At 38.2% G+C, this 27530-nt stretch overlaps 1 protein-coding gene across 1 annotated transcript in view; it reads left to right on the top strand.

Moving 5' to 3' along the window:
* The window catches only part of LOC110214560 (guanine nucleotide-binding protein G(q) subunit alpha), a 411313-nt gene that overhangs the window by 264911 nt on the left and 118872 nt on the right, over positions 1–27530 (top strand). Inside the window, exon 3 of the mRNA XM_020995540.2 lies at positions 15370–15524. Coding sequence (XP_020851199.1) covers positions 15370–15524 — 155 coding nt within the window. The remainder of the gene's footprint in view (positions 1–15369; positions 15525–27530) is intronic.

The raw sequence follows: 27530 nt of genomic DNA, 5'->3' as shown, positions 1-27530 counted from the left end.
ATAAAAGATAGCTCTCAGAGGTCACTTCTTGCTCCAAATCTATCACCCTATGTATAGTAGAACCTAGTTTATTTTCCTGTGCTAATGTGCCTTTTTGGAAAAAACTGTATTCATATACATATACATACATACACACACACACACATATATACATATGTATATGTATATATGTATATGTCTATATATACCTATTTTGTCATGCTTTTAAAAGATTTTGAAAGAGTTATATGAGAGCTCTTATTTACATGAGAATTATTGTTAATCATAGTTAATTAAGGTGAGGAAGGTAGATGGCACAGCAGATAGGGCATGGGATTTGGAGTTAGAAAGACCAGAGTTCAAATGTGGCATCAGATATTTTCTCTATGACTCTGGACAAGTCACTTAATCTCTCTTAGCCTCAGTTTCCTCATCTGTAAAATGGAGACAATCTTAATACCTTTCTGGTTTGTTTGAGAATTAAATTAATAAACACAATTGCAAACTTTGAAGTGCTTTAAAAAGGTTAACTATTTTTATATAGTTAAATGAAATTATCCCTAGCAGCGAAACTATAGCTAAACTGGATTTTGCAATAAAAGTGACTTGGTTTTGACCTGTTTGATAGCAATAGTGCTGACAGTTTTCCACGTACCATTTTCCTTATAAGTTTGGGGTAGGTTAAGTCACTAAGCTATGGGCTCATAATTGAGAAAGGGCTCAGTTGCTGCCACATTGAAGTTCAACCCAAATTATAAGCACCCAGTTGAATCCAATCCAGTCCATCTAATGCAAGGCACTGTGCTATGCTCTAGGGACACAAAGATAAAATGAAAAATAGACCCTGCTTTCAAGGAGCATAGATTCCACTGTGGTAGCTTAATGCATAAACAGATAATTATATAAAGTCTATCCCCAACTTTTGCCAGGGCAACATTATCTCAAAAACACTTCAGGAAGTAGTTTTTGCTGGTTGCAGGAACCTTTTGCTAAAGATTTCTGAAAATACACTTTTCTGTATATACTTCTTTATAACAAAATATTAATTTTAATAAGATGCACTTTTCCTAACACCATAATCATGAAATAACCCATAAATGCAGGGGAGAGGAGACACAAAGTAGGATGGGACAGAGAGAAGAGCAGAGGGATGGTGATGTCAGAAGGTAAAAAAGTGAAAAAAGCGCTCTGCTATTTCCAGTCTTTCTGCTCAGTGATTGAACTGTTCCCCATGAAAAACACATGCCTTAAGGTGAGTCTGCAAACCTGGTTAGGGCTTGGAAATTCTGCCCAGGGTGGCTTACAGTGGGCCAGGTTGCCCTGTTCTATGCTTCTCCTTGCTTCAAACTGTAGTAGTTAGTGGGGGAGGCAGGGATGCTCTCTGGAGGAGCCCCAGCAAGAGGGGGGGACAGTTGGGGTGACCACCATCTCATTTACCCATAGCCACTTTTCCATTTTTTCAATTCCTTCACCATGCACTTAAGAGGTTACCTTAGTACTTTCTGAAGTGGATTCACAAATACTTTTATGAATACTTTCCTTCTTTTTGTGGACATAAACTTGCACATGGCACCTTTCATTTTTTTTCTCTACTGCACATAGCCACAAATATGCATGGTTGCCAACCCAGAAGTGAAAATGAGGTTACTAAGTCATGAAAGTTAAACTTGGAAATGTTGAGGATTGACTGCTCATTATAGTGTGAGGAAGATTAACTGAGAGATAAGGAAAAGGCTTTCCATAGGAACAAACACATGAGGTAAGCTTTAAAAGAAGCTAGGACAGAGAAGTCAGGAAGTTCTTCCTGGGTGTGGCGGATGACAACCATGGTACAAGATCTGATCCAATCCAATAAAAATGTAAGCACTTACTGTGTGCCAGGTACTGTGAAAATCACTGGGGATACAATTAATAAAAAGAAAAACAGCCCCTGCCCTTGAGGAGCTTACAGTCTAATGGGGAAGACAACACGCAAAAGGAGGCAATAAAGGGGGGAGAACATCAGGAGGTTCCCAGTACAGGGGCATCTTGTTCAGTGGAGTTGAAACCAGAGAGAACAGCAAATGCAAAGTGGACTGAGTCCCAACAGTCCAGTTTCTACCTTCTATAAAGGAAGGCGTTAGGAGGAGTTTGGTACTTTCCCCTCTTCAGTCTTCCAAGCAGTGTGGGAGGGAGAAGCTGAGGGAGGGGGTAGTAGCCTGGTGATAAAATTAGAGATAATGAGCTTAACCTGGAAAGAATATCTTGTACTGTGGAGTTCAAACCAGGCAGAGCAACAGATGCAGGGTAGAGTGAGGGAGATGCCATATTTGTAAAGAAGTAGGGCTAGAATGTAAGGGACCTGAAGAGAAGTTATATTTCGATAACCCTGGAAAAGGTAGGCTGGGCCAGGAGAATTTTAAATGCCAAGCTAAGGAATTGGTATTTTATCCTGCATATAATGGGGAGTCATTGAAGATTTGTAAAGTAGGGAAGTGACTTGTCATCAGTATCAACACAAATCAATCCAACAGAATATACCTTATTCTACTTATTTTTGAGCCTCTGAGCAGTACTTTTCTCTTGCCTGGAATTCTTTCTTATCATCTTCTCCCCCTGATCAAATCTTATACATTCCTACATCTTTTGGGGCCAATCTGGTGGTTCATCTCTTCCATGAAGCTGTCTTCAACCAACTTACCCCACATTGGTTTTTTCTTCTTCAGAACTCCTGTGGTACTAACAATCTGTGTGACTTATTCTAGTATGCAATCATACACTGCCTTGCCTTTTCAATTCCTTAATGTGTATATGTCTTATTTCCTTACCAAGACTGGAGATCTTCTAGGCAGGGACTGTGTCTTTTATCCTTTTATAGTAATTATATACATTATAATATGAGGAAGATCAACAGAGGCATCAGGAAATGGCTTCTCATAGTAGAAATTACTTCGCATGAGTTGAATTAATTAGAAGTTCACTCTGGGCACTGGGGATGACAGGATGGTGGGGTCTTTGATTACTCCCCTCCCTGTGCTTTGGGCAATGTTAGTCATATACTATGAGCATAATAAGTACCTCATAGAATTTGAGCATTGGAAAGGAGGTATCCTGGTCCCACCTTCATTTTTCAAAGACAAAGAAACACCCCCACCGAGAGAAAAGTTACTTTCCAAAGATTATAGGTCATAGAATCTTAGAATTGGAATGTTACTCAGTTGACCCATAGGTCACACAAAAAAAGTGAGTGCTGAACTGGAAATCAGAAGACCTGGATTCTAATCACAGTTATGCCACTTACTTTTTTCTGTGACCTACAAGATTCAACTAGGTAACTTTCAACCGTGATACTGGATGTGAAGAACTTTGCAGACCTTAAAGCACTATATAAATGTCAGTTGTTATTGTTATTATTAGCCTACAGTCAGGTCTCCAGTCTAGTGATGACTTCATTCTCTGAGCCTTCTGCTGTACTCCTGCTGAGCTCAAGCAGTGTTTATAGAGCAATATAGAGTGTGCTTGTAAATGTTTAACCACCTGGGGGGAGGGGGCAGTTATTTTGTATTGTTAACACTTTCTTTAGTCTAGGCAATCAACAAAACAATAAATGATGTAATTTAGTGATGATTGATTTGTAATGATTGCCAATTTCTGAGGTGCAAATGCTCACACTGAAATTTTAATAATGGGCTTTCATGAACTGGTCCAAGCTGGCTCAGTCACTCACTAGCTCCCTCCTGTCAAATTAAATTGAACTAAAGCATTTCTGACAAATCTATCATTCTTGTATTTGTTGACAATGTTAATTTTGCCTAAATGTTTTTAATGTTGCTCACAGTGAAGATGAGAGTAATAGCATGTTCCTCCTACTTCTTCTCCCCAGAGCATTCTAGCCAATAATTTGGTTTTCCCATGTCTGCTTATATTATTTATATTTATATAAACTGTTTATATTATGAGGCAAGTAGGTAGCACAATGGATAGAGTGCTGAACATGGAGTTAGGAAAACTTGAGGTCTAAACCAGCCTCATACTGACCAGCTGTATGACCCTGGGCAAGTCACTTAATTTCCCTCAGCTTCTTTTTCCACCTCTGTAAAATGGGGATGAAAATAGTATCTACTTCCCAGGGTTAAAGAGGATAAAATGAGATAATATTTTTAAAGCACTTCGCTAAACCTAAAGTGTTATATTAATATTATTATTGTTGTTGTTGTTGTTATAAACTCTATCCCCAGCAGGAACCTTTTCTATCTGACACTGGGTTTGATTTACTGCCCTATGTCTCACTGGTACTGTATATACATTTAATAAGACTTAAAAGTCTATGGTGTGTCAAAATTGTTTTCTCTGACAGAAAGGAACTATGCTCCAGATTCAGAAAGAGTATGCCTTTCAAATGACACATTTGGCCTAGTAGTAGATGTGGAATTTATTTTAGAATCATTACCTACACTAACCTACGTCACCATGTGGCTTTTACCCAGTTCAAAGAGTACTCTCCTTCACTTGTCCCTATGGGTAATAGGAAGTAGTTAATTCAATCTTATGATAGAAAATGTGTATAGGATTATCAGGCATGCCTCATTTAAACAAGTGGGGAAACATACTCTGGAATAATAGTAGCCTTTAAAGGCCATTTTCTTTCATCTAACAACCTAGAGGCAAATCTACAACTGATAGGTCTTAAAGAGAATACCTACAAAATCAATATGACTCCAGTGATTCTGATTTTGTAATATACCAAGAATATGTTTTACCTTTATTCAGTTATTTATGGTCTTATGGATAAGTTGAACATGTATGTTTGATGAGAAAACCACCTCCACATTTAAACATTTTGATGGCTCTGTGATCCCATTAATGTGAATACTCTTTACAATGCTGTCCACCACAAACTATCCTATGGTCTCATGTAAAATCTTTCACTGGAATTCTATCCAATATGAGGGCCTTCCTCCAAGTCCTTTTGATTTACCATTGGGGTATTCAGACTATTGTATATCACACTTTTTACATGACTGTCACATCTACTGTGCCACCTCATGTATCTCTTTGATAATATCTTTTATGTTACTCCTAGTGAACAAGTCATCATTGGTAATTTCTGTAATCTCTTGACCAGCAAGGGAAAAAAAAACATGTTATTAAAAAAAAAGATATTTACTGTGCTACTGACTGTAATGTCGAAGTAGAAGAGTGTTATCATGTAACCACATGTTTTCCACATGGTAGATCTAGCAATGTATTAGATTTGCATGTATCTTTTAAACTTTAACTCTGAAATACCAGAATATGAATTCAAGTTGTATGGTTTTTGTTGTTGTTGTTTTATTTTGTTTTTGAGACTAAATTTTCCCTATCTCATCCAGACTGGAAGTGCAGTGGGCCACTCATAAGCCCAGTCCCAAAGCTAATCAGTACTGAAACTTCAACCTTCTCCATTTGCCCCTCCTTAGGCAGGCTGGTGATCCTTTGCTCCAGAGTCACCACCACGTTAGTTATGGATTTGGTATGGGCACTGGATTGATTTTAACCCTATTGTAGCTCAGAACTCCAAAACTCAAGTGAACAACCCTCCTCAGACTCTCTCAGTAGCAAGACTTAGTAGACATGTGTTACTCCCTAGCATGTGTTTTTAAGTAAGGGGATCAACTCCAAATATTCTAGGGTTCTAAAGTAGAAGGAGAAAGAACATCATCAAAGTCCACAGTTACTATCTTACTATCTATACTGATCAAACTGATACATTTAAACTCTGACTCAGTTAATCAGTCTGTGAAGTGGGGATAAAAGTGACTGTGTTACCTGCCTTATAGTATTACTATGAAGAAAATGCTTTACAAGGCTTAAGACAATATCTATATTATAATATTTGATTGGACCTGTGATCTCATTATTATAGGTACTCCCCCCAGTGATAAAGATGGAAATCTCTTCATGCTTTTTTTCATCTCATGAACTCACTTTCACCTATGTCCACATACAAATTCTTCAAAATAAAGCCAGTGAAGGAGCTGTGGGACTTCTTCTAGGTCTCTTAACACTGTAAGACCAATCCAGTATATGGATTGTCAATTTTTCTCTCATTCTCCCTACGTGACTTGCCTGTCTTCTTTAATAGTTCCATAAATATTACTTAAGTAATACATTTTATGCATGTCCTGTACATGGGTAATTCATAATAATTATGTCCACCATACATCTTTCCCCATTGCCATTTGTGTGCACTGTAATTTTTATTCTTCAGAGATTATACTATTCCATTATTTATAACTATGTAGAATCAGTGAAATAATATTAGTGTTAACTAATAGCCAACATTTTTCATAGCACTTAAAAGTTGGATTTTCTGTTTAAGGCACTTTTGGTCCTTTAAGACCCTTGAAAGTGCTGGACAGTTTTCCAAATACAGTGAAGCCTTCCCTCTTCCTTCTATATAGTTTTGTGCCTATACCATTATACATTTGCAGTGCCTGTCCAAGATAATATGTACTAATGAACCTGCTTGATGGGCTCTCCATTTAAGGGCTTATCATAGACTAGACAAGAGACATTCTTCTACCTTTTTATCCTACATGGATTTGTTCATCTAAATTCTTGTAAATGGTTATTAATCTCACTTAAAAGGCTCTGAAATGTTTTGGTACTTGACGAAAAAAAGGACAATACCATTTACAAACAGGAGCATCTGGAGAACCACACCATTCATGGTGAGCACCTCTTTCACTTGGACTCTGTGCTGAATGTCTTCCATGAAAGTGGAAAACATTTTTGGAGAGTATGTCTTCCTGGTTCTACCCTTTGTCTTTTTTCTTTCTTATTAGCACTCATATGTTTGTTGTACAGAATTGTCTCTGCTGTTATCTGATCTTAATGTACACATGGGAGATACCTTGTTAGGGGGAGAGAACCTTTAATTCTGCATAGGCTCTTTTGTTATTGACAAACAATAAAAAGTGGGATCTTGTGCTCTCTCCAACTTTGAGTCAATTATGTAGTTATAAAGATATGTTCTACTAAACAATATCATTTTTTTGAAAGCCTGTCTGTTCCCTTTTCATATTTTCTTTCATGATGCCCTTGATACATATATGGATTATTCTGATAAAGATTTTGTAGAGGTGAGAAAACAGGCATATGTTTCCATAGTTATTGATGTCCCTTCAGTAGTCTTTTTTGATAGTGATACCATCTGTGATTCCTCCCCCTCCCCCCAATTGCTTGGGTTTTTTTCCCTCTTCAGATATCTTGAAACTAATTTCTTCAATACCCTTAAAATTCTGTTGCCTCCAGGATGAATTTCTTCTCTGTATACTTGATCTGGTCCAGCTGCTATTCTTTTCTTTTTCTTTAGTGCCTTTTCTATATCTTCAGGCAGCACAGCAGGAACTCTGATGAATCTGAATGTGATGGTTCAGCTGTCACTGATGAAGAAAATAGTTTGTTATAGAAATGTTGACAGCTGTTTTTCACTGTTCCCTTGTTTGTTGTCTTCCACTTTCAACTTTAAATGCTCTTGGGATGATTTGGCATAATTGGGCATCAATCCAAGCATTCTACAAATTTGTTTTTTCCCTCTAACACTTCTCACTCTTAGAAGTTTAGATTTTCTGCTCATAATCTTCTGTCATTCTCCTCTGTAAGGTTTTGCAAATGAATGTCTATTCTAAACAGATGTTGTTTCTCCCTCACTCCCTCTTCTTCCCCCCATTTGGCAAAAAGATCAAGTGTTTGCTAGTCGAGGCAGTTTCTAGGAACTTTTGTCTCCCTCTTTATGACAATTGTTTTACATTGATTAAACTTCTGTAGGAAATAGTTTGTGTCAATATCTGTTCCTTTATCTGTTTCCTATTTTTATGTCAGTAGCTTGTTTAAATAAGTTATGTTTGTGTTAGTTTGTCTACCATTGCCTCTTATCCTTATTCTCTTCTAATTTGATTTTGAATTTATTTTTTCCCTAACAAGTTGATGGGCTGACTGTACAAAGGGTGTTGATTTGGAAGTGACTTCTATGTCATTAACAAGTCATTTTGCATCTAAGAGTCAAATTCATTTTTTATGATATTGTTTGGTCCTCACTGTGTCCATTGCCTTCATAGTCTCTTAAAAAAAAAGTATTGATGATATATAAGCATGAGATTTCTGGGTAGTCTACAGGCCTTTGGCCTATAATGTATCCTGATCCTGAGAAGTATCTTCCCAACATGGGGCAGGAGGCAGGTAGAAGGAGCATTTTACCCTGTACCCATCTTTGTATTGAAATAATTGAGAGTTTTGTGTGTGTGTGTGTGTGTGTGTGTGTGTGTGTGTGTGTGCATGTGTGTGTGTGTGTGTCTGAATGACCTAGTCCTATGATTTCATTGGTATAGAGAATTCTGGGTAGGAAATTCCCTTTACCAGTATAGATTGAGAACAAATGTGCAATTTATAGATTTAGAAAATTGCCTGGGACACTGAGAAGTAACAACCACAGGTCACGCAGCCAATGTATACAAAGGGTAGGACTTGAACTGAGATCTTCCTGATTTTCAAGCCAACTTTAGCCATGCTGCCTTTCATTAAAATAAAATAATTTAATTTGGAGGGTCTTATCATTAAGGATATAATTTGGGCCAAGTAAACTCAAACTTGAACATCTTAAGAACAACTAAGTGTTCTCTTACTATCTCCATCATTATTTTAGGTTTCAAATCCCTATTTTCCATTTTTGTTTTATCCTTTCCAGTCCAAGGATCATTTCTTTGCAGAGAAAACACTAGCAAGATTAGAAGTGAGTAGCTCTGTTTTCAGTTATCATTATCAAATCCAAACAAAGGAGATGTCCTGTCTTCTTATGCTCAGTGTAAGTTTCAAAAACAAACATATCTTTGTTTTCCTTAGCCTTCCTCATCAGTCTCAGTTCAATCTGAGTTTTAGCAGTGATGACACTATTCTTGAAGAACTGTGCTATATATTCATCTACTAACTATTGCTTCCATTTTCTAGACTGTATTTTAAAAAACTGAAGATAACTAACAAATTCCCCATATATCCACATTATCTCTTAAATAACTCCACTTTGTTCTTGTGGTCAGAATTGTTTCTCTTCATGACCTTAGGATGTCATGTTTTGAGGGCTGCCTATCTTTCCATGGCTGATTCTGCCAGTATGGTACAGTTAAAAGAACAATTTTGCAGGATCATTGTACCTGGGTTCAAATCCTGTTCTGATACTTACTATCTATGCAAGTGGTACCTCCTTAAGCCTCCATTTCCTCAACTGAAAAATGAGATGGTTGGACTTAGATGGTTTTTGATATCCCTTCTCCTTCTAGGTTTTTGTGGAATTTCTTTATTTCTTCAAGCTCTGCAATGCATATTGGTGCAAAGCTGTAATTAATTATCTTCCTGATGGCCATTTAGCTGATGTTCATTTTGAGCACTTCTAGGTGAGATAGCCACATGTTTCATAAAATATTTCTTGTTGATGAACATATGATAAAACAAATGTTACTAACTCTTTAATTTGCCTTTCTATGGAGAACTTGTTAATCATTTCTTCCATTTGATTGTAATTTCACATGTTTGTAATGTTGGAATCATCTTTGATTTTTCTCTTTACTTCATTCCCCATCTCCAGTCCATTGATAAGTCCTGCCCATTATATAAATCAATCAGCCTCTCAAAATGCATTTATTAAGTTCCTGGCATGTTTTAGACAATGTACATTTTCCTTTGTACTTGGTGCACAATGAAAAATATGAAAGTCTGCTCTCAAATCACAGTCCAGCTAAAGGGATAATATGTACACATATAGGTTTATACTATATTAGGTATAAGGCAATTTAGCTGCACTAGAAGCTAAGAGGATTAGAAAAGGCTTCATATAAAAAAAATATTGTTTAAGTAGATCCTTAAAGGAAACCAGGGATTCTAAGAGAACAGAAAAACAAAAAAAGACCAATTTGGAATGGAGTGTATTTAAAGGGGAGTAATGTATAATATGGCTGGAAAAGTAGATTGAGGCCAGGCTAGAAAAGGTTTAAAATGCCAAATAGAGCAGTTTATAGTCAATGCTTGAACTAATAGGAAGCTGCTGAAATTTATTGAGTAATGATGTTCAGATTTGTGTTTTTAAGAAAATCACTTTGGCAGCTGTGGATTAGAATGGAGAGAGACTTCTGGGAGAAGAAATTTCTACTGCAATTGAGGTGATGAGGGTTGAAACTAAGGTAGTGATTTTGTGAGTGGAGAGAAGGGGACAGATGCAACTGCTGGAATAAGTGGGATGAGAAAGTGAGAGGTTCTGGATGACACTGGGTTGCAAATATGTGTGACTGGAAGATCTGAAACTTAAGAAAGGGACTAATGCTGAAGATAAAGATCTGGAAGTCATCAATATAGAAATGACAGTTTAAACCCATGAGTTCAGATGGGGTCACCAAAGAAGAGAGTATAAAGAGAACCTAGGATAGAGAGTTGGGGATATATCCACTTCTCTCACAGCTTCCCTTTTCGTTGTATTTGTATGGCTACAATCCTAGTTCATACCTTCATCACCACTCACCTGAATTATTGTATTACTCTCCTTACCAATCTCTCTGCCCCCATCCTTCTCCTCTCCAATACATTTTTTTTTTAGGCAGTCAGGGTAATGTGACTTGCCCAGGGTCCCACAGCTGGGACCTGAGTGTTTGAGGCTGGATTTGAACTTGAGTCCTCCTGACTCCAGGGCTGGTGCTCTATCCACTACTCCACCTAGCTGCCCCTCCATTGTATTCTTCACACAGAAACCAAAATAACTTTTCTATGGTATAGATCTGACTATCACTTTCCTGCTCAAAAATCTTTAGTTTCTGCTTATTGTTTTTTAGGATAAAATGTAAATTCCTTTGAATGTCCCATCAAAATTGTTCTACAATCTAGCATGGAGTGGTAAAATCAAAAGGAGTTAGCTATCAGAAGGTAAGAGAGGGAAGGGAGGAGGTCCATGATAGCTCCAAGATTAGAAACCTGGGTATTAGGGAGGGTGGTAGTATCCTCAATAGAAAAGAGGAATTAAGAGAAGAGGGTAAGCTTGGAGGACTTCCCTCATTACAATTAAATGGGAATTTGGGGGGAATTTTATGAAAGCCACCAGCAACATGTGAGGGCCAGCAGATGACATAGAAAAAGTTTAGAAACTCAGAAATGCATAAATATATGTATAGTATTATATAATATCATCATATTTTATCTTTGAATGCCATAATAATTCAGACTTCTCTGTATGAAGGGAGGACAAAAAAAATTTATGCAGATTTTCTAAGTTGTGGGGCTGCTGTGCCTCTAACTCCTGCTACATGGAAGGAAAAACTCTATATTAAACTGAGATGTCCAGTAAGTAGCCTAGAATTGAGGAAACAGATAAAGCCTAAATATATAGATCTGAATGGAGTACATGCTTATGCATGTATAAAAAGAAGACCCAGGACTGTGGCAGGGCTAAACACATTGTTCATGTAATGGAATGTTACTGCACCGTAAAAACAATGAATGTCATTTCTGCATAGTACCTTATTCTTTATTAAAAGACTTGGCTCACTGGGTAGGTGGGAGATATAGTCAGAAATAAAGGTGATATAAAAACAAGAGATAGCAATAAAAAGAAATTAAAGATGAATATCTAGAAGTGAGCTGTACACTATGCTTAGTGCAGTAGTTCTTAACCTTAGGTCCATGGACATTGCCAGGGAGTTTGTGGACTGAGAAATGAGTGGATGGTGAAGAGGCAGCAAGTGTAACCAACCCTCCCCCTCCACCCAGGAATTTAACAGTGAAAGGGAGGATGGATATAGGATGAAAGCTTGAAGGAATAGCAGAGTCAAATAAAGATTCTTTTAACATTGTGAGGTATTGGAACCTTCATGAAGTCAGATGAATGAACAGAGACAGAGACAGAGAAATGGATCACTTTCTAGGAGAATACAAGATAGGATGGAAACAAATGCATAGGTGAAAATGTTCACTTTGGAAAGGTGATAGACCCCCTCTTCCTTTGAGGTATGAAACAAAGAAAATGAGGGAGCTCCCAAGAGATGGCCTTGATTTTTCTCAGTAAAGTAGAAGATGAGGTTCTGTTCTGCCAAAAGGGCTTGGGAGTGATTTGGGTATTTGAGGAGGACTAGAGCAGGCACTTGGGTGCTCGACAGAATGTTAATGAGGGAAAAATAAGAATTATTGTGCCCCAATGAGACCCCAGTTGAGAGCAGGTACCTTCAATATGTAGGACAACCATCTAAGACTAGGATATAGACAAGATGAATTGGAAATGATATCAGAGGGAAGTCAAAAGATTAAGATTAAGAACTGGGAAGGGCTTCTTGTAGAAGGTGGGACTTTAGCTGAGTCTTGAAGGAATCCAGGGAAGCCAGGAGGCAGAGGTGAGGAGAGAGAGTATTCCAGTTATGGTAGACAGGCAGTGAAAATGTTTGGAGGCAGGTAATTGGAGTGTCGTGTGTGAGGAACTGAAAGATGCCAGTGTCAGTGGATTGTAGAGTGTGTGCGGAGGCGTAAGGTGCAAGAAGATGGGAAAGATAGGAAGGGGCCAGGTTATGGGAGGCTTTAAAATCCAAACATGGGATGTTATATTTGAACCTGGAAGCAATAGGGAACCATTGGAATTTATTAAAAAGGGGTTGATTCATGCTTTAGGAAGATTAGTTTGGCAGCTAAATGGAGGATGAAATAAGGGGGGTGGGGTGGGTGAAGTTTAGGTAGAGAGACTGACAATTAGGCTATTGCAGTAGTACAGGTAAGAGGTGATTGAAAGCCTGCACCAGGCTGGTGACAATGTTAGAGGAAAGAAGAGAATATATTTAAGAGAGGTTAGAGAGGTAGTAATAATCAGATTTAGCCACTACACGTGTCAAACGTTTGACTTGTTTGAAAGAGAGATTGTTTTAGTGTATAAGCTTTCTTTTCAAAATATTAAAGCTATTAAGGTTATTGTAGTTATATGTATATGTGTTTTTTTAATATTTTTATGTAGGGGAAGCTAGGTGGCACAGTGGGTAGAGCACCAGCCCTGGATTCAGGAGGACCTGAGTTCAAATCTGGCCTTAGACACATGACACTTACTAGCTGTGTGACCCTGGCAAGTCATTTAACCCCAATTGCCTCACTAAAAAGAAAAAAAAATGTATTTTTATGTATCTCATGTAAAGTCTCAATTAATAAGAGTGATCACGTTAGTATTTTTTAGGCAATTGAGAATTCATTAGAAAATTATTTTTGTTTCAGCCCTGTCAAAAATTCTTCTAAAATATATCTATTTAAATACTTTCCTGCCTTAATATAGTATTGAGAACATAACTGAATCTTTGTTTATTGATTAAACACTTCACTCTCTCCATTCACACCCACATTCACCCAGTTTCAGGCCCTCAGCACCTCTCAGTTGGGACTATTTTAATAGCCTTCGAATTGGTCTTCCTGCTTAAGATCTCTCCCCCTCCAATCTGTCTTCTACATGTATATTGAAATAACCTTCCTTAGGCACAGGTCTGACAACATCATTCTCCTCCTTAAAAATTCAAGGCTTCAAGACTCATTTTAAATCTCACCTCATGCAGAATACCTTTCCCTATCCCTCTTCCTCTCAGCAGGACACCCCCGCCCCCAAGTAAGTTTTTTGGTCTTTTGCATGTTGTTCCCCCTATTCAGATGTGAGCTCAAGAGGCAGGTATTATCTTGGCTTTTTTCTTTTTTTTAAAATCACTGTCCTTCATTTCAAGACTTGCACATAGCGGGTGCCTAATCAATGCTTGTTGACTGTTCAGCTGACTGGTTCTAGGGCAAAATACAGTATGTCCCAAAAGTCAGTGCCATTTAAAGCTAGTTAAGTAATTAAAGCTTAAAACTGAACTGCAGGAGTTCCTTAGCCCAGCCTTTAAGGTCCTCCATGATCCATCTGTAACCAACCTTTCCATCCATAACACATTCTAGTCCCCTTCATACACTCTGTATTCTGTTCAAAATGCACTAATTATTCCCTGCCTTTGGGATGCCATAACCTTACCTCTGGGCATTTGCATAAATCATCCCTTTATTCCTGGAATGCACACTCTCCTCATCTCAACCTTGACTTAACTCTTCTTTGAACCCAGAATGTTCATGTTCTCTCCCTCCTCAAATTACTTCGAATTTCTTACTTTCTATTTTTATATGATCATAGATTTAGAGTTGGAAAGGACTTTGGAGGTCATCTAGTTCGACTATATTCATTTGACAAATGAGGAAACAAAGTCTCAGAGAAGTGAAGGGACTTGCCCAAGGCCTCCCAAGTAGTAAGTGACAGAGAGCCAGAATTCAAATCCAGTGCTTTTCTGCTGAACTATGTGGCTTATTGCTTCCTCCCGATAGAATTTAAATTCACTGAAGAAAGAAGACCTTTAATATTGGCTTCTATCCCCAGCACATAGATTAAATCTTTGCAAATAGTAATCTCTTAAATGTTCATTCAACTAAATTAATAATAATAATAGCATAAACATATGTACATACATTTATGTATGTGTATATAAATATATATATATGTATATGTATGTGTATGTATGTATATGTATATATTGCTCACTATGTGCCAGGCAGTGTCCTAAACACTTTACGGTTTACCTCCTTTAATCCTCACAGCAGCCCTGTGAAGTAGGTGCTTATTACTATCCCCATTTTATTGATGAGGAAACTTAGTTGAACTAAGTTGAATTGAAATGGTGATCTTGTAATACTTCAGGATAAATTCTCTGCACATCTTGTTTGTTTGTTTGTTGGAGATTTGTTCCAATATGTACTGACCCTAGGATATATATAAAAATTGTTGGGAATATTCCTTAAAAAAAAAAGACATCTGATTTAGCTAGTTGTGGGTCTTTTGTTTTTGTTTTTATTTTAATTTCCCTATCTTTTAAAATTAGAATATGGCGGGATTGAGGGTAGTGGGAATTCTAGTTGATTGAGTGGCCTGGCTAGTTGATACAAGTAGGAATATGTTAATATGAAAAAACTAATAAATTCTAAACTTCTCCTTCTCTACCTTTTTACCTCATCTCTTTGGTAATATTAACTACACCAAGTTTGTGATCCTCAGATGGCATTTTGTTGAAGGTTTGAGCATAACTTGGTTTTCAGTTGACTTTAATCATGTTCCTGGTATTCTCCATGATAAGTCTCAAGGAAAAGCTTGGAGCTGGGTTATCTTTCAAAACCGAATATTTTTAAAAAAAAAGATTGATCTGTATAAAGTAATTGGTTGATCACCATTTAAAAAACATTATCCATTTTATGAAGGAAGATATGGCCAATAGCTATAATATAAGCATCGTAAATGAAAGATGATTTTTTTTTAGTTGACTGAAAGAGGATTGAAGTTGTTTTCTTTTTTGGAAACAGGCCCATGCACAGTTAGTTCGAGAAGTTGATGTGGAGAAGGTGTCCGCTTTTGAGAATCCATACGTAGATGCAATAAAGAGTTTATGGAATGATCCTGGAATCCAAGAGTGTTATGATAGAAGACGGGAATATCAGTTATCTGACTCAACCAAATAGTGAGTATATGTCATGAGGGCTATTTCTCCCCACTTCATTTAAATATTTGCTGAGGTAACATTTCTCTCTGCTGTAGTGTAGAACTTCTACTATTAAACATTCTTTTTGAATCAAACTTCAAAACTGGATGTGTGGACATAAAATTTGATACATGTATAGTTCTGGACTATATTATGAAGAAGCTCATTGTAAGTAGAGATTTATTCATTCAATTTATATGTCCATTGCCTAATACAGTGCCTGGCACACAGTAAACAACTTGTTGATTGATTGATTCCAAAGTAACCTGAGGAACAGAAGGATATGACTCCATCCTCTCCTTTCCTTCCCAAATTGCAAACCAGCTCTTCCCAAATACACATTCCATTGTGATGTTGAAATAGCATAATAATAATAATAATTTTCAGTAGAGATTTGTTGTCTTGTTCAGATGCTACAAAACACCTACATGCATTTGAAAACTGCAAAGAAAAAACAAGCTTCAGACTACCCTATCTCTGGCTGTCACAGACAGAATTTCTGATGCTTTTTTTTGAAGGCAGCATCATGTTGATTGGCAGGTTTTCCTTTGCATGAGCATTGTGTGCAAGTCTAATTATACCTGCATTCCCAAATTATTTTGTGAGCTGTCAAAGAAAATAGTATGCGCTGAGAATGATTTGCTTCCTAGAGAGATCTATTTGTTACCTCTTCCGTGTCTGCCTAGCAGAAAGGGAAGTGAAGACTTAGCAATTATATCTGGTTAATGTGATGAATGTAAACAACAATTCAGTCAGGCCTCAAAATGGATTCCCGCTCCCTAATCCCTTACATAGCCAAACTTGGATCTTCATTGATCATGCAAACCAAATATTTGTTGAATTTTCACTTGATCTGGATCTATATAGACAGAGGCACAAGTGGGAAATATTCTGTGAAATCTCAGATTAGTAGTTTGATGTAAGCTGTGTAGTGCACTCAGGAAAATGGCAACTTAGCACTGAATCAGCAATGCTCTGGATACAAATGGTAGAGTTCCTTCTTACGTATTTGGTTCTCTTCGTAATTTAATTCTTAATATCTATATAAGTTACAGGGTATCTTTTGGCTAAAATATTTCCCATGATGCAGTGCTAAAACTTCAGTTGAAAAATCTTGGAATATGAAGTGGAATACTCATAAGAGCCCATCATATTCTGACTAGTGTTTAGCCTACATGTCTTTTGTGGTGGTGTGTCCTCCCTGAAATGCCTATGTTGCTCATTTCATTCACTTCTTAGCCTTTCTCCTTTTTCACCCTGTATTTTCCCCCAGTTTTCTTCCCCTCCTGACATCTTCAGCTGATGCAATAACTTTGCCTCTATAGTAATTCAGTTGAAGCTTCCATCTCCTCATGTCGTCTTCTTTTTCCTGTCCCCTTTGGCCTTTCTCTACTTTTTCAGCTTCCAATAATTTCATCATTTTCCATTACATTCCCTAGCCATGATTCTAGACTGATGCTCATCATGCTTCCTTCTCTACCAGTCACACTACCGCCAACCTCTCCTCATGTAATCTCGGTTCTTCCTGTTACTCAACCTTCTACTATTACTCTCCACTTTTCACTTGGCTATGTTGTTGCCTGTTCTGGGATCCTTTATTCCTTTCTCCTCTAGCCCTCGTCTTTTCTCTCCTATCCTTCTTACCCTTCTGTTTGTGTTTTGTTTCTTCCCTGTCCTTCCTACTTCAAACTTTATCTTTTCATCTCTACCTTTGCCTGTGGCTTCTTCCCCTCCTAATGGGATTTTGCTTCTGGGAATCAGATCACCATACCAAAAATGAGGTAAGTGCTCATCAGGATCAAGGAAACTACAGCCATACACTAGGGTTGCATTTCCTGATTTGTGCTACTTTTGTAGGTCCTTCATTGAGAACCTAGTGACCACCTGGACAATCTACTAGTGGTAGCTCCCTTGGTGAGGTCCTGGTGGTATTTGTAGTGGTTCTTGGTCTCTCAAGGATGCCCTGGTAGTATGTCCATGGACTTGATTGAGAATTAGGGGCTCTTCATCCTCCCTGTCTAAGGAGAGAAAAGGTCTATCAGGTAATAGCCTTCTGATACTATGAAAGGCACTATCTGGGAATCATGCCAGTGCAGTATAAAGGAAAATAGCTACATAAGCATTCCTGGATATAGTGTGTAGAGATCCAGCTATGGAGTCAGGAAGGTCTTGATTCAGTTCCAGCCACTGACACATATTAGCTAGATGCCCACAAGCAAGTCACTTAACTTCTCAGTGACCCAGGCAACTCTCTAAAGCTACATGTTACAGAAGAGTTCTTGTTTTGTATCAGTGAAAAGAATTTCTACACCATCAATTTCCTACATGGATTAAATATCGAGTATGAAACCCCACTTCAAAAAAAAAATAATGTTACCTGGACTTTTTTGCTCTCAGATCTGTCCAGATTTTGCCAGTGTAGGTAAATTCCTGGTAAAGAAATCTCCACCAATAAAGATCAACTGTTACGCAATTAGGCAGCTGGGTGGTGCAGTAATTAGAGCACTGGACTCTGATGACTTTCTGATTCCCCTCAGAAAGACCCGAATTCAAATTTGACCTTAACATTTACTAGCTGTGTGACTCAGGGCAAGTCACTTAGCCTCTACCTACCTCAGTTTCCTTATCCATAATGTGAGGATAATAATAACACCTAATAGTTCAGCTACCCCATAGGGTTGTCATGAGGATCAAATATGACAGGATTTGTAAAGCACTTTGCAAACCTTAAATTGCTATGCAAATGATAGCTATTATTATTTTTAAAACAATCCCAGAGAATTGCCTAGGGGGCTAAGTGGACTTGAACCCAGGTCTTTCCTGACTCTTTGACCAGTTTTCTATCTACTGCACCACACTGCCTTTTCTGGACATATAGAAGCAAAATGGATGTAGGTTTTTCTTGTTGCCCCCCATTATAATCCTGAGATGTTTTACTTCTTCCTTTTCGGTGTTTTCACAAAAGAGGGAAGTGGAAGGCATGTTGCCTTTGCTAGCATACGGCTTGAGTCTGTAGTTTCTTGGATTCTTTCTTATGCAGTCATGTTCCATGTGTTTCTGAAATGCTTTCACAGCAGATGCTGGAATAGCTGGCTTGGATAATGTGAACCAGGCTGCAGGTCGTGTTTATTACAGATCATTCACTCCAAATACCAATCAAATTTTCAAATGAAAATGAGTTTCCTTGTGATCAAAAAAGCTGCTACTTTTTTTCTTTCTTTTTTATGCAACCTTTGTATCTGTAATATATCTCCTTCCAGTTTTACTTCACTTAAGATTTCTTGTTCATATGTATTTTTTTAAAAACTAGAACAAAAAAAAGTTCAAATATTGTAGTCAGTATTTAGGAACTAATTTCATGCAAATTCATCCTACAATCAGCGCCAACTTTTCTGAAGTATCATTCAGCATCCCTCAAGCTAGCAACCACGTCCAACCAAGAATAATGGAATCAAGCCAGGGTCTGGTCAGTGAAACATCTGATTTCTTTATAGTCAATAAGACTATTGTACAGCAGTCTGAATTGACTAATAAAATAGCTGAAAATATAAAAGTAGATTTGATTGATTTTACAAATACCAAATGATTTTTTTGGTCTCAGGGGAGTGAGAATTAAAACCACTCTTAGCTGAAGTCATACCTTGGGTCATAACTAGTTCCAATGAATGCAGACTACTTCACTAACCCAAAAGGAATGCAAACATAGGCAATTCTGTTACTTTGGACACTATAGACAAGCTGTATGGTTTCAGGATGATGCAAATGGCAGTCTTGAAGAATCCATTCAGCTTGCAAGTTTTGGTGGAGCTTTAAAATCAGAGTGTAAATCTCTATCTGCTAGGATCTTTCTGATTAGAACTTTTATGGATCACTTACTCTGAACATGTACTTGACAATTATTACTCCTTATCTATCAAACTTGTATCTGGGGGCTTTTTGTGCCTGTAGGGTTTAAAGAGAAATTTTAGTATAGTATAAATTCAGGGGGTGAGGGTGGAATCAGTAAGCTTGCAGTTAGCAGTTTGAAAGCTGTATCCATATTTGTAGAAGTCTCAGTTAACCATACTAATGGTTAACCCACATTAATCGTAAGGGCAACATCCACAGATATTCCAGAAACTTCATTTGGCCCATAGTTTCAACTTTCTTGATTCAAAAGCCTTTCCCTGTGGCTATTTGTAAGAAGAAAAGTGAACTGATTTGAATTTCTCCTATTCTTGCTTTCATTATCCACTTTCTGATGGTAATAAAGGTGTGAAATTGTCCAAGAGCAGATACAAGAAAACTGGCACACTCATTAAACTAGATGAGTGGTACCATGTAAATTGGAGAATAGTATTGACTTTGGTTTGTTGCTGGAAAACACACACACACACACACACCACACACACACACACACACACACACACCCCTTCTGAAATTCTGGGAAGTTTCTCAGAAACTTAAAAATCCTCGTTTAGTTTCTCAGTATTAACATGAAGTCTAAGGGCTTTAATTAATAGGAGTTAAAAACAGGCGACACTTGGTTTAAATATTGCTCGGGTTCACCACCTGCTTTAATATACTGAGGAATCATTTCTAAGGAGTTCACTGTCTACATCAACAGAAGTACTATGACATTAACCAAGGGACACTCATGCCAGCCACATTGTTAGGAACCTTTATGTTTAGAAACCTCACAGTATAGACATTTTTAAAAAATCCCCACTGTGTAAAGAAATACTTTGCTGATAACAAATGATCCAGATTCTCTTTTTGATCAAACACTTAAGATTGTTTGTATGCAGGAGGAGGGTCTAGGGCCGGAATCAGCAAGTTTCCTGTCATCCATTAGCTGCATGCATCTTGCAAGTTCCTTGTGGTTATGAATTAGCCATTCCGAAGTCCGTGGTGGGGGGGATTGTATTGTGTAGTCCCAGATGGGATTCCAGATTTGTATATAGACTTCCAGGTAAACCAGAGTTGTCAGAACACAGTTTCTACATCAAATATAACAACACATTGGAGCCATGTTGACGTTCTAGCACAACAGTGATTCCAGAGGTAGATAGTTTGGCCTACCCGAACTCTGGATCAAATCAAACCATTTGCTATAATCAAATGCTGTGGAGAGGATTGTGGCTAAACTATTCTTCATTTGACTTGAAACCTCATTTAAATTTTATTAACTCTTTCAAAGTCTTATCAGGATGCCCGTTAGCCAAAACACTGAAGTACCAACATAAAAAATGCTGACCTCAAGGTCCTTGGTATGGGATCACCTGATGCATAAAGTACTTTTATACTGAAGCTCTTGCCAGTCAATCAACAAGCTTTATTAATTACTTAATATGTGCCACACATTGTGCTTAGTCTTAGAAATACAAAGAAATGCACTCCCTCAAGGAGTCCACATTCTATTGGAAGAGACAACATGTAACTAATGATGTACATACAAGATATATAGCTTGAATAAACTTCTAAGTGTGCTAAGACTTTTGGGACACCCTCTATGTATTGTGTAAATGTAAGGTAAACACAGACAGAAGACACTACCAGTTCAGGGGACTAGGAAAGGCCTCCTGCAGGCAGCAGGATTTAAGGTGATTCTTAGAGGAATCCAAGAGATGAGGAGCAGGAGCATTCCAGTCATAATGGATAAGCAGTACAAAAAACACAGAATCTGAAGATAGAGTGCCATGTATGTAGAGCATGAAGACTTTCTCAGTGTCCCCTATGAGGCTATTGTATGTGGGTTATGTGGAGCTGGGAGTAAAGGTATAAGATTGGAAAGGTGGAAAGGGGCCAAATTGTAAACAGCTTTAAATTTAAATTTAAATGAATTAAATTTCATAGGGAATTAATGGAGTTTGTGAGTACAGAAGTCATCTGATTAAACCTGTGCTTTTGACAGCTGAATGAATTGGAGTGGGGAGAGATTTGAGGCAGGGAGGCATTAGATGACTATTGAAATAGTCCCACCAAGAAACAGTAAGGGCCTGTTGCAAGAGTGGTAACTGTGTGGATGGAGATAAAGGGATGTGTACAAGAGATATTGTGAAGGTAGAAACCACAAGATTGACAACAGATTGGAAAGTGCTATGAATGGGATCCAGGACAAGTTCTTGTATAAAAAAATCAAACAGCCTTATAATTAGAGCTATCCAAAAGTAGAGTGATGCAGCCACATGGTGCAGTGGATAGAGTGCTGGGCTGGAAGTCAGGAAGACTCATCTTCGTGAGATCAAATCTAGCCTCAGACACTTACTAGCTGTGTGACCCTGAGCAAGTCACTTAAGCCTGCTTGCCTCAGTTTCTCATCTGTAACATAAGCCAGAGAAGAAAATGGCAAACCACTTCAGTATCTTTGCTGAGAAAACCCCAAATGGGGTCACAAAGAGTTGGACATAACTGAAATGACCGAACAACAACAGAGTAACTTAGTTGTGCTTATTTGAACATAAAGAAAACAGCCCAGATGAATAAATCTCTCTGTCATTATGTAAAGAAAACACCAATAACATAATAAACTGTTACTTTTTTATTGGGATGAGATTTTGGCTGGTTTTGTCCATTCATCTCATGACATCTCATGCCAGTCATTTTCTAGGAATGATCCTAGATTTGTACTTATAAGCCACTCAAAAGTTTAGAATGGTGCATTTGTCTTTCGTGGAGAATTCAGATGAGTACCAGATGTGGTGTACTTAATTCTTCCATTTTTGGTCTAGATGAAAAGGTTTTTGTTCTTAAATATGCTTTATCACCTTCTACCAGTCATTGTAGGAGAGCAAAGGAGTGAAAAGTATCAAGGCAATTTGATCTCACATTGTCAGAAAAGAACAGTCATAACTAACATCTATAGGAATAGAGACTGGACCTGTGATTTCATTGATGTAGGGAAGTCCCTCTACCAGTATAGGTTGGCACCTTCTCAGCAACTTCTAGTCGTAGAGAGATTCCTAGAGCACTAGGAGATTAAGTGATTTGTCAAGGATAATATGGCCACTGTGGCCCCACATGGTGGGACTTGAATGAAGTGGGCCTTCCCAGTTTCAAACCTGGCTCTCTATCCATCACCTCATGCTGCCTCTCAACAACTCACCTTGATATATAGCATTTTAATGATTACAAAACAGTTCTCACAACATCTGTGAAGTAGGTAATAGAAATATTTTCATACCCACTTTACAACTGAGAAAAGTGAGACTGAGAGTGTGGCTTTGTGCAGATTCATATAGCAACTGCAAAAGCTAAGCCTAAACCCAAATCTCCTGACTTCCAGGGCCATATCCACTAGCCTGGTTTCCCTAGGGAGAAAAAGATAATGGGGAAACACTTGGATTTGTTTTCTTCGATTGAGTTGCCATATGCTTACAACTTGGCAGTATGTTTGTGCCTCCATTCTTGGAGCATTATTGTAAGGACTCAGCATGCTGTGGCCAGCAAATTAATGCATGATTCTAACTTGGGGGACACAGTTGCCAGAGGTCTTCTAGGGAGAAAACCATTCTTGGCTGGGTTGGGGGGGGTTTGTGGTTTGTTGGGGTTTTTTTTGGTGACTGAACAAAGTCAGATCATCTCCTATTTCCAATTGGGACTTCCTTTTAAAGTAGCTTCATTATAACCATAGCAAATTATCTAATGATGATAGCCATTTCTTATCAGTATACTCATTCACTCTTTTCTTCTCTGACTATGGCAATTGCAAATACGTGTTGAAGCTGTTTTCTCCTTATGCCTCTCTTCAAAATGCCTATTTGGAGTTAGTAGAGATTGAGAGTAAACTGAAATATAAGACATTGGGGGAGATCCAGAGTACTCTCAGATGTAATTTCTATTATATTATTTTTATAAATTATCTCTCTAATTTTATTAAATCGTAATGTTTCATTTGATTTTTTTTTTAAAGAAAGGGGTCAGTGAGTTTCCTGTTTTTGCCTATTGGTTTTCCCTTTTTCCTGGAATGCCTACCCCTTGAATCTCCTCCTATTGAAATCCTGTCCTTCCTTTAAATTTATTAGTGGCATAATGAAAAGAATCTGAAAAGAAGTCAAAATACTTGAGTTTGAGTCTGAGCAAGGTAGAAAGCTTCTCTTGGCCTTAGCTTTCTTATCTATAAAATTAGGAGGTTGGATTTGATGATCTCTAAGGTTCCTTCCTGCTCTAAAATTCTATAAAATGCCTTCTTCATTATGATGCCTCTCTGATGTGCTCTTTGGATGTAATCACTCCCTATTTTGAACTTTCATAGGCCTTCTCTGTACCTCTCCTATGGCATTTATCCTTTTCCTTGTATTATTATTTACTTGTCTTATTCCCCTTGATGGAGTATCTGTGGTGTCACAGTGAATAATTTTGGATTTATCCAGTGACCTGCAGTTGAATCCCAATTTTTACACTAATTTTAAGTAAGATCTTAGATAAGTCACTAATTTTCTTCAAGCTTCATTTTCCTCATCTACAAAATGAGGATGTAATACCATACATGATTGCTTTGAGGAAAGCATTTTGTAAAACTTAAAGTTCTACAGAAATTTTTGTTTTTGTTGAATTATAAGCATTTTGAATCCAAAGGCTTGAGAGAGAACATGCTGTAGTGAAAAGAGGACTAGTTTTAAAGTCAGAAGACCTGAATTCAAATCCCAGTTCTCCTGCCTTGTGTGACCGTGGGCAAATTGCTTCCCCTTTCTGGGGGCCAGATTCTTCCTCTATAAAGTGAGGAAGTTAGACTAGATGACCTTGATTTAGACCTTTCGTTCTAAATCTATGATCTTGTCAGTTAGTAAGCATTTAGTAAGCACCTGCTAGGTGCCAGGAGCCTACTATGTGGAAATACAAAGAGAAGTCAAAATAAATAAATAAAATAAAAACCTGCTCTCAAGGAATACACAGACTAATAGGGGAGACAACATGCAAACTATGTACAAATAAGGTATAAACAGGGTAAGTTAAAGGTAGTCAGCAGAGGGAAGGCACTAGAATTCGGGGGGATCATGTTAGTCTTTTTTGTGGAAGGTGAGATTTTAACTGGGACTTTATGGAAACCAGGAATTCAGGGAGTAGAGAATTCCAGGCATGGGGGAACAGCCAGAGAAAACACTGAGTTAGGAGACGTATACTGCGTGAGGAAAAGCAGGGCCAATGCCACAGGATTGCAAAGTAAACAGGTGGGGTGACTAAAGTGTAACAAGACTGGAAAAGTAGGAAGAGGCCAGGTCGTGATGGGCTTTGAATGTCAGACAGAGAACTTTATATTTGATCCTAGAAGTGATGGGAGCCATTTTGTAGATGGGGAAATTGAGGCTTGAAGAAATTTAGTGACTTAGTGATCCTGTAGGTGATAGGAATCTGTTGAGTAGAGGACTGACATGGTCAGACCTGAGCTTTAAGAACAGTAATTTGACAGCTCATGAAAGTTTGACTGTAGTGGGGAAAGACTTGAGGCAGGGAAATCAATCAAAAGAGTAGTTCAGGAATGAAGTAATGAGGGCCAGTACCAGGGTTGTAGCAGTGTCAGAGGAGGGAAGGGAATGTGTTCAAGAAATATTAAGAGGGTAAAATCAGTAGAACTTGGCAATAGATTGGATATGGGGGTGGTGAGAGAGAGTGAGGAGTCAAGGATGGCAACTTAGGTTGGGAACCTGGATGCCTGGGTGAATAGTGGTACCTTCAACTGTAATAGAGAAGTTTAGAGGAGGGGAGCATGTGTTAGGAAAGATAATGAGTTCAATTTTGTTCATGTTAAGCTTGAAATGTCTGTGGGACATCCAATCTGACACATCCAGTAGGCAAGTGGAGATTCAAGTCTGAAGATCAGCAGAGAGGTTAGAGATGGATAGGAGATTTGAGAATAATTGGCATAGAGATGATAATTGAATCCATGGGAATTGATCAGATCTAATATAGAAAGGGAAGAGTAACAAGCATTTCTATAAAATCTATTTTGTGTGACATACTGTGCTAAGCAATTTTTTTGTAAATATTATCTTACTTGAACCTTCCAAAAACCCTGCAGTGTAGGTGCCATCATTATCCCCACTCACAGTTGGGAAGCTTAGGCAAACAGGTTAAGTGACTTGCCCAGGGTCACACAGCTAATGAGTATCTGAGGTCAAATTTGAACTCAGGTCTTCCTGACTCCAGGCCCAGTGCTGTATCTACTGCCTTTGACAGAAAAGAGAAGAGGTCCCAGGACTGAACCCTGGGGGACACCCATAGTTAGGGGGCATGATCTAAATAAAAATACAGGAAAGGACACTGAGGAGTGGTCAGCCAGGTACGGTAAAGGCGCCAGGTAAGCCAGAGTAAAGCAGTGTCACAAAAATCTAGAGAGAAGACAGTATCAAGGAGAAGAAGGTGATCAAGAGGATCAAAGCCTACAGAGAGGTCAAGGATAAAGATTTTTAAAAGGCCTTTAGATTTGCTGATTAAGAGGTCGCTGGTAATTTTGGACAACACAGTTCCAGCTGAATGATGAGGTTGGAAGTCAGACTCTATAATATATAGAGTTATGAAGAGCATGAGAGGAAAGGAAGTAGAGGCAGCTATTGTAGACAGGCTTCTCAAGGAGTTTAACCACAAAAGGGAGGAGAAATATGCGATGATAGCTAGTAGAGACGGTTGGATCAAATGAGAGGGGTTTGGGTTTTTTTGTTTGTTGGTTTTGGTTTTTTAAGGATGGAGGAGACACGGGCATGTTTACAGGCAGGAGAGAAGCAGCCAGTGACGATGAAAGAATTTAACATAAGTAAGAGCAATGTTGATTGAAGGAACAGTTTGCTGGAGAAAATGGGATGGAATGGCATCCCTTGGGCGTGAAGAGAGATTAGCCTTGGTAAGGAGTAGTCATCTCTTCATGTGACATGGATGTGGAGGAGGAGATAGAAGCAGAAGGAATCTGGGTGATGTGAGATTAGATGGAAAGTAGAAGAGGGATCTCTCGGTGAATGCCCTCGTTTTTTTTCAGTGAAATACGAGACAAGATTTTCCAATGAAAAAGCAAGGAAAAGTGAGCCGTAAGAGGTTTGAGGGGGGGATGGAAAGGTATGCAACCATCTTATTTATCTTTGGATGCCTTCTGCAGTGCCTGCTACATGATGGGTCCTCAATATATATGTTTAATTGAATAAATAATTCCTAAGTAGGGTTTCCTCCCTACTTTTAAAATAACCAGTGCAATTGTTATATGATACAGTGACTATGATGAGAGGGCAGCTGGGTGGCACATAGAGCACCAGGTCTGTAGTCAGAAAGACCTGAGTTCAATCTGGCCTCAGACATTTACTGGCTGTGTGACCCTGGGCAAGTAACTTAATCCTGTTTGCTTCAGTTTCCTCATCTGTAAATTGAGCTGTAAAATGGCAAACCACACCAGTATCTTTGCCAAGAAAACCCTAAATGGGGTCACAAAGAGTCAGACACAACTGAAATGACTGAACAACAACAGGAATGTGCTGAGCACCCACAAAATTCCCAATACAGAGAGAGCGCAGTGCAAAGTTCAGAGAATTCTAGTTCGAATTAGTCCCAGACTTTTTAGATTACAATCCGTGTTGCCAAATTGCAACCCTAAATGGCAACACTCATTTGTGTGAGTATTAAGTCACTTTTATGTATTATTTTTGTTAGGGGTAGGTCTTGATCAATGTCTATTCTCTACCAGATTTTATTAAGTTCCTTAAAATTGATAGAAAACAAGCTCCTGAAAACTATTTTTTTTCTTTTTCTTTTTCTTTTTCTTTTGACCTAAGTTGGCCACTCTTCTATCCTGAAACCCTTTTTCTCTGTGACACAGCATTCATCTGGTTCTCTTGTCTCTTCCTTCTTGGTGTGTTTTCCTTGCTGGTTTCATTTCCTTTTTCTGCTCCCTAACCAGAGGTGGATGGCCTTAAACTGTGCTCTTTTTATATTCACTCCCACAAGGACTGTTCCTTCTGATTGTTTCGACTGTTCAACCTCAATTTACATCTCCAGTCCTGACTTTTCACCTGTTCAGTATGTTTA

This window comes from Phascolarctos cinereus, unplaced genomic scaffold, assembly GCF_003287225.1.
Source record: "Phascolarctos cinereus isolate Bilbo 61053 unplaced genomic scaffold, phaCin_HiC Scaffold_4;HRSCAF=312, whole genome shotgun sequence".
Taxonomy (NCBI): domain Eukaryota; kingdom Metazoa; phylum Chordata; class Mammalia; order Diprotodontia; family Phascolarctidae; genus Phascolarctos; species Phascolarctos cinereus.
This window is presented reverse-complemented; position numbering and strand designations above follow the sequence as displayed.